The 12707-nt window shown below is 43.6% G+C and overlaps 1 protein-coding gene across 3 annotated transcripts in view; it reads right to left on the bottom strand.

The window, feature by feature from the left end:
* The window catches only part of LRP11 (LDL receptor related protein 11), a 106886-nt gene extending 103549 nt beyond the window's left edge, over window positions 1-3337 (bottom strand). For all 3 annotated transcript variants that reach the window (XM_053460875.1, XM_053460876.1, XM_053460877.1), the window contains exon 1: window positions 2383-3337. In XM_053460875.1, coding sequence (XP_053316850.1) covers window positions 2383-3076 — 694 coding nt within the window. In that variant the 5' untranslated portion in view covers window positions 3077-3337. The remainder of the gene's footprint in view (window positions 1-2382) is intronic.
* Window positions 3338-12707: the final 9370 nt, after the last annotated feature.

The raw sequence follows: 12707 nt of genomic DNA, 5'->3' as shown, positions 1-12707 counted from the left end.
AGGGGTGTCCAAGTTTTTTCCGCAGTGGACCACTTCATCAGAATTGTATATGTGCATGGGCCGCACTCATTTTCACTGTGAGAAAATATGGCCTTTAATAAAATATGCAGATTAAAATAAAGTAAATGACACAATACTTTTCCTCTCACTGATTTCTGGAGGATAATTAAAAATGAAATAGTTCTATTTATTCTAGGGATGCACCAAAATGAAAATTCTGCACCAAAATGAAAATTCTGGACCAAAACATTCACGGTTCACTTAGCCAAAACCCCACCTTTAAAAATAATAAAAACTCACATTTTTAATAAAAGTAGGTAACACACCACAATTGGACAAAAAAATTAGCAATATGACTTGGCATGATAGGAGTGTGATTGCTAACAGCAATCATACTCCTATCATACCCAGGCAGCCAGTACATGCTGGTACAGGGTGGCTTAAGTGATGTGCAGACCCCATATTGCTTGCAGCATCAATACACAAGGGGGGCAGCTAGCTAGGTTTCAGCATGTACTGGCTGACTTGGCATGATAGGAGTGTGATTGCCAACAGCAATCACAGTCCCATCATGCCTAGGTTCCAGCACTTACACATCCAACCAGTAAATGCTGGAACTTAGGCATGATGGGACTGTGATTGCTGTTAGCAATCACACTCCTATCATGCCAAGTCAGCCAGTACATGCTGGTACAGGGTGGTTGTAAGTGATGTGCAGACCCCATACTGCTGGCAGCATCAATAAACAAGGGGGGCAGCTAGCTAGGTTTCAGCATCTACTGGCTGAATTGGCATGATAGGAGTGTGATTGCTAACAGCAATCACAGTCCCATCATGCCTAGGTTCCAGCACTTACACATCCATGCTATCACACACACACTCATTCATTCATATTCTCATTCAGTCACAGATTCATGGAGTGCCAGGTGCAGGGCAAAGTGCTGGGGCAAAGTGAGGGCTGGGTTAAAGGCTGGGTTAAAGTGTAAGGCTTTTTTGGTATTAAAACTTAGTTTGAGAAATAATGTGTTTTGGGTTCTTGTACCTTTAAAATTTAGCATTAATTATGCCAGTAAAATAAGAAGGCGGATAGAGAAATGCTATTGTGATAAAGAGATGTGTTAATGACACATCTTAATGTAAATTATAAGTTTTTATTTTAAATAAATGAAAAATGTGCATATTGATTATTTTTATCCGATTAATCGAAAAAATAATCGGTCAACTAATCGATTATGAAAATAATCATTAGTCGCACTTTCATAAAATGTTAAATCACAAATTAGACATTAAACCCCTTAATGCCCAATGACGGCCCAGGCACGTCATTGCATTAAACAAGCGTAGACAGTAATCTACGGTGGGGGAAAAAAAGCGCACTTCCCAAATGTGTTGTTTTAGCCCCCAAACACCAGGCATGGGTGGTATCACTGTACTCGGGAGATGTTGCTGAACACATGTTATTGTTACTACCACAAACTTTGGCAAAGGCTGGTGGTAGAATCTCATGCATGAAAAAAGTTGAAATACCAGCATTTTAAATACCTGGGGTAAACTGAGTTAACTGGATTCAAAGATGTTCCAAAGAGGATATGGAGGCAGAATGACCAAATGCTAAAAGTCTGTGTTGAAAACCTGAACTACGCATGTCCCAAAAGTAACCTTTTACCAGCCAAACAAGCTGACAAAACAATCTGTTTGACATATACCATGACCTGTATATTTATAACTAAATTACAATTTGTGAGAAAAAAATTACTATTACGAAGTTTGACAAAGTGTGGTTGTATAATTAGTGCATGGAAAGGGTTAAAATACCAGCATTTGAAAGTGATGTACACCAGGAGCTGTAAATCCACACCTGAAGCGCAATTTTTGTGAAAAAAAACACAAAATAAATTACTACCACAAAGTTTGAAAAAGGGTGGTAGAAGAATTAGTGCATTAAAATACCAGAATTTCTAAACTAAGGACAAATTTAGCAGTTTTTTTCATTAGCTTAGATTAAAAGATTTTTCAGATAAGTGAGAAAAAGTATTTTTTTCAATTTTTCATCATATTTTATTATAGTATATAAGATAATATGATCAACAAAATGGTATCTGACGAAAGCCCTTCTTGCCCTAAAGAGCATTGCAAAAGTGTTAAAACAAAAAAAGTAAAAAAAAAAAACAGCCTGGTCCTTAAGGGGTTAATGTATGATACAATCACGCCTTTTCACAAATCCAAAATAAATGATACAATCAACCTGGGTGTATAACAAACTTGGAAGGTGGGAAGAAAGGCAACAGGTGAACAGTACATTTGGACATTAACCATCTATATCCCATTTCCTGATTTCGAGGGGTTCCCAGAGTTATACGTAAGCATATTAACACCTCGTACCTTTATATGCTGCAGATGTACGCAGGGGTGTCTCGTGTGCCCAACCTGAGGATTCATTGCGTTCCGACAGAGTATAACTGATGTAATCCTTGTGTGGTGAGAACTTGCAGACATTAAGTTCCCGATGAATGCAGTCAAAGAGAAAGCAGTTAAACCACCGACCTGATCTTTCCACCACGGCCAAAGAGCAGCTTGCCTCAGCGCAGCACAGTTCTAGGCATTGCTTCCAACTATATACCTCACTTGGGGCCTTTAGAAAGGTTGCTCCAGCCTCCTGGGAGTCCTTGGTGCGGATGATATAATCGTCCAGCTTGTTAAATTTGCACATATCTTCGCCAGCATTCCCATTCGACCTGACCCCCGCTTCCAGCAATTGCCGCTGCATCGTATCCTCCTCTGTACGTTCTTCACTCTTAGTTTGCATAGTATCTTTGCGCCTATGTTCATCTCCCCAATAAATCTGCTCTTTAGCCTGGTCAGGGTAACGGCGTAGCGTCTGTTCTTCCTGTTTCTGCTCATCTAGGTTCTGCGAGTGCCTTTCCTGTTGAAGCTGTTTGCCAAATTCCTCCAACAGCTCCTCCACCCCAGAAATCTGGGATTTCAGATCAGTAAGCTGAGGAGCAGGAGACACCTTCTTACAACTTCCAATAGCGCAAAACCAAAGCAAAGTGCATATACGTATGCGGAGGGGCATGCTGGGTAAAATAAGCTTCCAAACGACTTCTATTAAATACCTGCAACAGAAGTGTTGCGGGGATGATTCCTATTAGTATTTCGCCCTCAGTATTAGATCCTAGCTAAATATGTCATTGTACCAGTCGAAAATGTTTTATGAATAAAATCCCACAAACAAGATGGTAGCGTACGTCGTACGTCGTACGTCGTGAGAGAAAAACAAAAAACAGACGGCTAAAGGCCAGAGCATGGCGTGTCACTGTGATTATCAGTCTCACCTCCTCCTGCTGAAGTTCCCTCCTCAGATGTGACTCTGGTTGCCTGTTGCTTAAATTCACAGAAGTGTAATGGCAGAGAGAGGTGCTTGAGTGGGAGCGGTTTAACCAACACCAGCTGCGTGAACCGTGCCAGCTGATCAGCACCATGGAGGAAGGACAGCTCACTATCCTCTCCAAGCCTTAAACAGACTCTAGTGGCGCTAACGTCACACCCTGCCATTTGATACGTCACTGGGTGGGGGGGACTTAAAGGGACTCTCCACCCCTTCCCTCTGCAAATGCATGGGTGGGTGTTTTTTTTTGCAAAAAATGACTCCCTGTGTGTATTTGCCCTTTCGCCCATCCCCTTTAAGGCCACTCATTGAACATGACATACACATCATCAAGCAGCTATAGTGCTGGCTCGATGAACATTGATCAGGGTGGTGGTGTTCAGAATCATTTATAGAAACATAGAAAGTGATGGCAGACAAGAACCATTCAGCCCATCCAGTCTGCCCTAAATACTTTCGTTAGTCCCTGGCCTTATCTTATATCTAGCTTAGCCTTATGTCCATCCCATGCTTGCTTAAATGTCTTCACTGTATTAACATCTACCACTTCTGCTGGAAAGCAATTCCATGCATCCACTACCCTTTCAGTAAAGTAATATTTAAACCTTTGCCTCTCTAGCTTAAGACTATGTCCTCTTATTTTAAATAAATTATCTTCATTTATCTTTTTGACTTCCTTTAAGGATTTAAATTTTTCTATCAAAGCCCCCCTGTCGCGTCTTTCTTCCAGGCTATATGTTAACATATATTAACATATAATATAACCCATAATAACCCATTGTACAGTGCTACGGAATTTGATGGCGCTATATAAAACAATAAATAATAATAAAACCTTTCCTAGTAAGTTTTATCCTGTAATCCATGAACCATTTTACTAGCCCTTCTCTGAACTTTCTCCAGCGTATCAATATCCTCCTGGATTGGGTAGAAATACCCAATGTTTTTATGTTTTTTTTTTTTTTGCTTTTTTCCTGCAATAAGTAGCATTTTGCTATTTTAAAACCATTTTTTTTGCAAATCTGGTAATTCTTCCCCCATATGCTATTTTGGGTATCTTTGAAGTCGGCCAATGCAATTTACCCCATCAAACCATATATTTTTGAAAACTAGACACCTCAAGGTATTTCCAATGCTGGTATTTTAACCCTTTCCATGCACTAATTCTACTACTAACCTTTGTCAAACTTTGTGGTAGTAATTTATTTTGTATTTTTTCATCACTAAAATTGCGCTTCAGGTATGGATTTACAGCTCCTGGTATACATTACTCTCAAAAAATTTTTTACTTGGAACTTTTATATCTGGTCCTACTGCCCCCATGTCCTAATAGGGCCATCTTTTAAAAGGCGCTTTTTTCCCCTCATTTTGGTCAGTCTGTGCCCTATCTTTGAGGCCGGCCACTCTAATTTACCCCATTAAACCATTCATTTGTTTAAATTAGACACCCCTTGGGTATTTGAAATGCTTTTACTTTAACTCTTTCCATGTCATGATTTTTGGGAAGATACAGCGCTAATTTTGGCACTTGCTCATAATAATAAACTTTTTTTAATTTTATTTATTTTATAAATATTAATTTAAATATAAATAAATTTTGGACTTTTTTTTACATTTTGCTGGAACTGGATGGTTCCTCAGATGCATAAGTATTTTTTATTATTCTTAAATATTTTATTAATCATTGTAATTAGATAGCTGGGCTCCATTGACTTGCATGGTTGAATGCAGTACCTGTATTTAACATGCAAGTGGAGCCAGAGTTCTCTAGAGCAGTGGTTCTCAACTCATGGGTCTGTCTTCAGTGGGTCACGGAGGGTCAGGACCAGACTGGAGGCATACCGGGAAAATTTCACTTTCCTGGGGCTGCCTTACACATTCTAGTGGCAATCCGCGAGCAGCAGGTTATCAGGACCGCGGCCACAACAATCAGGGTCATCAGACAGCCTCCGGTCCAGCATGTACTTTAGTATAGCTCCCCGACCACAAAGCACGTTTTACGGTCGCTGTCTGCTCCTAGTGGGAGCTGAATAAAGTTTTTCTCTGATTGCTCCTCTCCTCTTCCTGCTGCAGCCCACGGACAGCCTTTCCAGCCACCACAACCTCTGCCCCCCCAACAGCTCTTCACCCCCACTCCTGTCCAGCATCGCAGCCACTGTTTCCCTTCCTAGAGCCTTTGTTTCCATCACCACAGCCACTGTTCCCCACCACTGCCCATATCCTCCAATACTGCCCATATCCCCTTACCATAAATCGTATCCCCCATTACAGCCCATATACCCCACCACTGCCCTCACTACTTCCCCTATCCCCTCACTGTCACTGGAGACTTGCCATTACATTCTGGAATTCGAACGCTACAGAGAATACACCATCAGATCTGGAGGAGTAAATTGGATATCCTTCACTGGAACCTTCCAGGATGTTATCTATGTTTGCTGAAGTACACCAAAAGCAGCGCCCCTCAGTCAACATGGCCTCAAAATGTAAATATGATACAAATTATATTAACCCCTTAATGACAAAGCAAGTACATGTACGGGCTCAAAATGCATTGTTTTCAATGGGTTTTGGGACATGTGAGGCATGTGTGGGAAGGAGACTTTCAGGACATTTTCAGTACTTTGGATTCATACTTGGGTTTGGTGTGTCTGATATGGGATATGTGTGTCAGAATCACAACCGATGGTGCAGCCTGCATGACTGGAAAACAGGTGGTGAAGATAATTCTTGAAAAGGCACCAAATGCGGTTTGGAACCATTGTTTTTTTGCACAGGGAGCATTAGCAGCCAAGGATACGGTGCCAGTACTTCACAAAACTTTGAAAGATGCTGTCAAAGTGGTGAACTACATGAAAGGGAGTGCCAAGCATGCCAGGTGTTTTCAGAAGCTGTGCATAGACCTGGGCAGTGAACATGTACAGGTGCTGTATCATGCGGAGGTGCGCTGGCTTTGCAGGGGCAAAGTTCTCTCACGGTTATACAAACTGAGAACCGAAATTGCGGCCTTCCTCTCAGAGCCCAACTCGACTCTTGCCGATTAACAGCTTAACAGTGACATGTGGCTTGCACAAGTTGCTTATCTTGCAGATGTGTTTGAGCAGCTGAACACATTAAATTTGTCTATGTAAGGGAAGAGGCACAATATTTTTGCACAGGAAAAATCGAGGCTTTCAAAAAGAAAATGGCATTGTGGACAAGTCATGTTTCCAAAGAGAGATTTGAAATGTTCCCCAATGCTAGTCATGAGCTTACACACCTGGACTCCACAGGCAGAAATGAACTAAAGAACATTATAGTAACACATCTCACAAAGCTGCAAGAATGTTTTAAAGACTACTTCCCAGAGCAACACAGGGATGACAGCTGGATAAGCGATCCCTTTGGAATTGATTTGGAAAGCGTCATGTTGTCAAGCAACGAAGAGAGTCAGCTTGTAGAGCTTTCATGCGATCAGATGCTAAATTTTTTTACTGAGCTAACCCTCTCCCAGTTTTGGTGTAATGCTATGGCTGAATATCCTTCCATCTCAACCCATGCCATCAAAGTTTTACTACCATTCAGCACAATGTATCTTTGTGAGAGTGGCTTCTCAACTCTGGTTAAGTTAAAGACAAAGCATAGAAACAGAATGGACATTGAACATGACCTCAGAGTTGCTTTGTCTACCATCACCCCAGACATTGAGACACTCCTCAAAAGCAAAAAGCATCCCCAATTTTCCCATTAGTTCTACCTCATATGTTTCAATGACGGTTTATTTATTTATTAGGTTTTTGCCTCGATGGCACTTTCATTTCACTAGCGCTGTGATTATTGCACAATTAATTTTCACTAGCGCTATCATTACTGCATTATTCATTGTGCAAAGTATCCATTTGTTTGTTTACTGTTTGTTTACTGTTTAAAAAGTGCATATATATATATATATATATATATATATATATATATATATATATATATATATATATATTAGAGGCTATGGCAATGGCCGTATTTGTGGGTGACCTCCTACAGCTCACGCATTTCCTGAGTAGCAGCCTGAGGTTTTGGCGGGCGGTCGGCTGGCCGGCTGGCCAGCTGGCCAGCCGGCCGGCCGACCATGTACACAGTCAGCTCTGTTAGCGTTGTTCCGGTATCCTTCACGTTACTTCGCTCAATACCTCTTTCAGCTACCAGGTACACGGACAAACGCCGGTTTGTCCACTCTTTATGTTGGATTGGCTGCAGGTTTAGTGTTAGTATGGCTTTTAACCCTTGGTGCTCCAACCTCTGGGCCCCTGCTATATTGTACGGTTTCCATCTTTGTCCGTTATAAGCCTTTGTGAGTTGTTCTGCTTGCAGTTCTATACCTAGTTTACCAGTTTAAAGGGTTTAATGGTATCATCAGGAAATATTACTTTACGGAAGGGTAGTGGATGCATGGAATAGCCTTCCAGCAGAAGTGGTAGATGTTACTACAGTAAGGCACTTCCTATGTTTCTGTTGTTCCAGACCTATCACGTCTATGGGTCCATACGGGCTGAGTCTGACACGTCTTTCAGACTTGTATGCCTAGACTCTTCGTTTTTAATTGATCCATCCAGTCCACATGGATCGGGTCAGCATACCGGGCCCTCGCACCTACACTTCCACTAGGTAACTGCATGTCGTGGGGCTCCCACCTCGTTCTAGGCTCACATTTCGCATGGTTACCTATTATGTGTCCTCACCACAGGCCTCCTCCGCCTTTTAACCATTTGTTTTCTCCCAGCCGCCATGTCTCACGTCTCGGACCCTCAAGATTTGGATTCCTTCCTGAGACTCCCGCCAGAGGGTCTGACAGGGGTAGCAATCAGTCCTTCAGGGCCTGGACTATTCCCAAGCTTTGCAGCGGAGTGACAGAAACGGGGGGTCGCTTACTCAGCCACAGCCAGGAAGGCTGAACTATTCAGACTTTTTGTTTCCCACTACGGCACAAGCCTCAACCTCGGAGGCTGTGTCTCTCCAGTCCGTTAATACCTCGCTAGTCCAGATTCATTAAGTGTTGTATTCTCTCTCTACCTCTATGCTTCGGCTTCAACAACGTATGGTAGGTTTGGAGAGCTTGAACACCAGTAGTCATATACTGGCCACCCATGTCGCGCAGCCTGGTCCTAGCCAGCAGTCGGCAGCCCCTCCGCCTTTAGGTACAGGCCCCACTAACCCTGCTGTCATTTTTGTGTTGGCTGGTATTAGGAGGGACATCTTGGAAGGCAAAGATGTTAATCTTTCTTCTCTTTCGATCACCACGCATGGTGTCGCTGACAATTAGTCGTATGCTTGCAGGGAGGTGTCGTTGGTTCTTTAGTCTTCGGATCTCAGGTTGAACAGGAAACTTTCTATCCCTGAGTTTGTGCTGGCGTTAAGTCTATTTAGGGATATGATCTGCTCGGTGCACCTGGATCGGACAGAAGAGCTGGACCTCTATTTGTACAATGTGGTAGATCTGGGTTACAAGTACAGGGGTTCATGTTTTTATGACTATCACCGTTCCTTTTTGTCCAAAGCAGCGGCAGCTCTCTCTGAGTTCCAGTGCACTGCTGATTGGGCTTTGCTTGATATGGAGCTGTTTTGTAGACACTTTGCGGGGATTAAGGCCCCGCTTTGCTCCAATTGCCAGTCTTCAGCTGGTGTCCTACAGCTGCTCTGGCAGCTTCTACCAGTTTGGATAGGGGAGGTGCGCAGCTTCAGCCATCCTCTTCACCGACACCACAGGCCCATTCGTTATTTAGGGAAGGCTCAGATTTGCGATATTTTTAACCTTGCAGTATGCAATTATGTCGGTTGCCTCACGTGTGTTTCATTTGCTATAGGGCACACCCTGAACTGCCTGTACTATTAAGCAGCAGCACAGCTGACTGAGACGGGTCAATGTGGTTCAGTTAGCTACGTATCTGCAGGGTCACCCACCTCACCAGCTACAGTCCTCTCAACAGAGGCAAACCCCCGGGTCGTGTCGGAGTTGCTTCGCATGGAATTGGATCAGGGGTTCATTATAGGGCCTTTCAAGGAGCCTCCCTTTCATGTTTGGAGGTTTAACCTCATTGGCGTTGTTCGAGGGTAATTTTCCAATTAATACTGCTTGTTTTAGGACTTGTCAACGCCTCGTTCTTACTGTGTCCCCAGTATTACTTCATTGATTCCTTCTGAGGAGTTTTGTTTTAATACTCATCGGTTGACATGGCCATTCATTAGTATTTTGCATGCAGGTAGGGGTGCTTGGCTGTCTAATGCAGACATTTGCAATGCGTTCAAACTTCTCCCTATCTTGCCTGCACTATGGTAGCACCTGATGATAGGTCTATCATTTCTTTAGATGTAGCAGCACGGGCAGATCTTGTTATGTGGGATGTATTTTTACGTAACTTGAACGGTGTGTCTTTGTTCATCCCTCAGCCGTCTACGGTCTACGTCACTGTAGGTCATGTCTTTTTTTTTTTTTTGCATAGGCTCTCGTGGTTATCTCTGCATCCTCATTTTCATTTCCCGGGCGCTCACATACCAGGAGTGTTAAACCCGGCAGCTGATGCCCTCTCCCGAGCTAATTTCCGTATGTTCTTTTACAGACTCCAGCAGCAGACCCCTTACCCACGCCTGCATCGCACTTCTCCCAGCTCACCATGGTTTGAAGTGTATATGGACGTCACCCTTGCCCTTATCGACAGCTCCCTGTCCCATTATACTAGAAGGTTTATACCACTGCCTGGAATATATTTGCTGGATTCCAGGATTTTTATCCCGGCCAGGACTCTAGTGACACGCGGTATATACTAGCTTTCATATCTTTTTGTCATACGGACCTTAACCTGTCCTATAGTACCATTAGACTGTATCTGGCGGGGATACAGCACTCTAGGTCTATAGCTGCCCCAACATTTCCTCGTTGTTTGCTTCTAGGCCAATCAAAGCGGCGCTCGCTGGTTGCACAAGCTACACTGCCCATCGCGTATGTGGTTGCCTATTTTTTGGTACCCTGGTTCGATGTATGGCTTCCTTGCTCAGCAGTTCTCCGTTTGGGGTACTGCAGAGCTTGGTGCTTTATCATTTTTTGGCCTTTTATGGTTTTCTTACTCAGGCAGTCAGTCCCTTGTGCTGCAGAAACGATTTTACCAGACAGCCGCAGGGTTACCACTTGCATTTGCGACGTTGCAAGACACGTCATACAGAACCAGGCGTGTTCTTTAAGATTTTTGCTACACAGAATCAACGGTGTCCAGTGGCAATTCTGGACCTACTGTTATCCGTTTTAGTGGACAAACCACCTGATAGTCCTCTGCTTCCTTTCCCGATGAGACCCCTTACCACCATACAGTTTATTAGGCATGTACGTATCCTATTGGCTAATTTAGGCTGCGACCCTAAGAGTTTCCCGACTCACTCCTTCCGTGTAGGCGCAGCTTCAGCTGCTGCCAGGAATGGGGTGCCTGCCCACGTCATCAAACATCTTGGGAGATGGAACTCTGGGTGTTATGCTAGGTACATCCCAGATACGCAGGTGGAAATGGGTATAGCTTTTTCTAAAGTTGTTGACTGATCACCTTGTTGCAGTTTCGGAATATTTGCAATGCTTACTTTTTGGCCTCTTTTTAGCGTACCGACCATCAAGATCATGGCACACCTCAGATCTTGTAGGCAGGCGTTTTGTCAGTCTCAGTATTCTCGTTCATCACATTAATGTTCCAGACTCCGTACACAAGTTAGAGGCTATGGCAATGGCCGTATTTGTGGGCGAAGTCTGGGGTACTACTTAACCCCCTACAGCTCACGTTCAGGTGCTATGCGTTGAGTCAGGGTCACGCATTTCCCCCACCCACCTTCTCCTTATATTAATTCTCATTACTTGGGTATGCCCTCTTTTTGGCGTACCGACCATCAAGATCATGGCACACCTCAGATCTTGTAGGTAGGCGTTTCGTCAGTCTCACTATTCTCGTTCATCACACTAATGTCCCAGACTCCGTATATATATATATATATATATATATATATATATATATATATATATATATATATATATATATATATAATGTGTGTTGAATACTGCACAAGTTGTTTTATGGAATAAAATATAATGTTTCAGAAATTAAATTATTTTTGGGTCGTGACTTAATGACCAAAGACAAATGTGGGTCGTGAGGATACACAGGTTGAGAACCACTGCTCTGGAGGGTCTGGGGACCCTCTGGCGAACTTTTCCAACTATGTTTTTATTTTTTACAGGACGCACCGGCATCTTGCAAGTGGCAATCTCCGGATTGGTCACAGCGTGGGGTGAGTGTTCGGTGTTGCCGAATGCCTCGTGAGTTGATTTAGGAGTTGATTTCCTCCTAAAATGGGCATCCGCCGCCTTACAGTATATGGCGGATGTTGACGCCCCGGGAAGGGGCCAGACATGGTCCCTGATGCCGATCTCGATGTTGCTGAATGCCTCGACATCGAGGCATTACAGCAACAACATTTAAGCGAAGAAAGTGATAGTAGATCACTTTCTAAGCTTGTTTTAATGAAATGACTTGTCAGGCATGTCATAGGTTGTTAAGTGACTATTTTTGCGTGACGTGCCTGAGCCGTCAATAGACGTTAAGGGATTATACAACCAAGCATCCTGCTAGCATTTCCTGCTGCTCTACTGCATCATCTACCTACTTTTAAATCCTCTGAAACATTAAGTTCTACTTACCGAGAGCTTCTTTTCCCTGCCAATCCCTGGTGACACTATGAGAGACTCCTCCTCCGTACCTGAGATAGGGCAGGACTCAAACAGTTAAAAGGCCCCTCCCCTCCTAGCACCCTCAGTCAAAGACCACACAGGAAAACAGAATCGCTGCAAAAACATTTATTGAAAGGAAGGGAGGGAACTAAACGTGTCACCAGGGATTGGCAGGGAAAAGAAGCTCTCTGTAAGTAGAACTTAATGTTTCCCTGCCATCCCAGGTGACACTATGAGAGATATAACAAAGAAGAAGGGTGGGAAACAAAGAAACTCAGGGGAAAAACACAGCCCCAAGAACCGTACGACCGAACAGGGCATCCTCCTGTGCCATCTGATCGAGTCTATAATGTCGAACAAAAGTACTCAGAGTTCCCCCACGTAGCTGTCTTGCAGATGTGTTCAGGCGAGACGAGACATCGTTCAGCCCATGAAGTGGAAACTGCGCGGGTAGAGTGGGCACGAATCCCGGGAGGGGGAACCCCGCCAGCTGCTGTGTAAGCTAAGCAGATAGTTGACACAATCCATTTTGCCATTGTACGCTTAGAAATGCTAAGACCTCTACTGGGACCAGAAGAGGCTACAAAC

Source organism: Spea bombifrons, chromosome 3 (genome assembly GCF_027358695.1).
Source record: "Spea bombifrons isolate aSpeBom1 chromosome 3, aSpeBom1.2.pri, whole genome shotgun sequence".
NCBI lineage: Eukaryota > Metazoa > Chordata > Amphibia > Anura > Pelobatidae > Spea > Spea bombifrons.
This window is presented reverse-complemented; position numbering and strand designations above follow the sequence as displayed.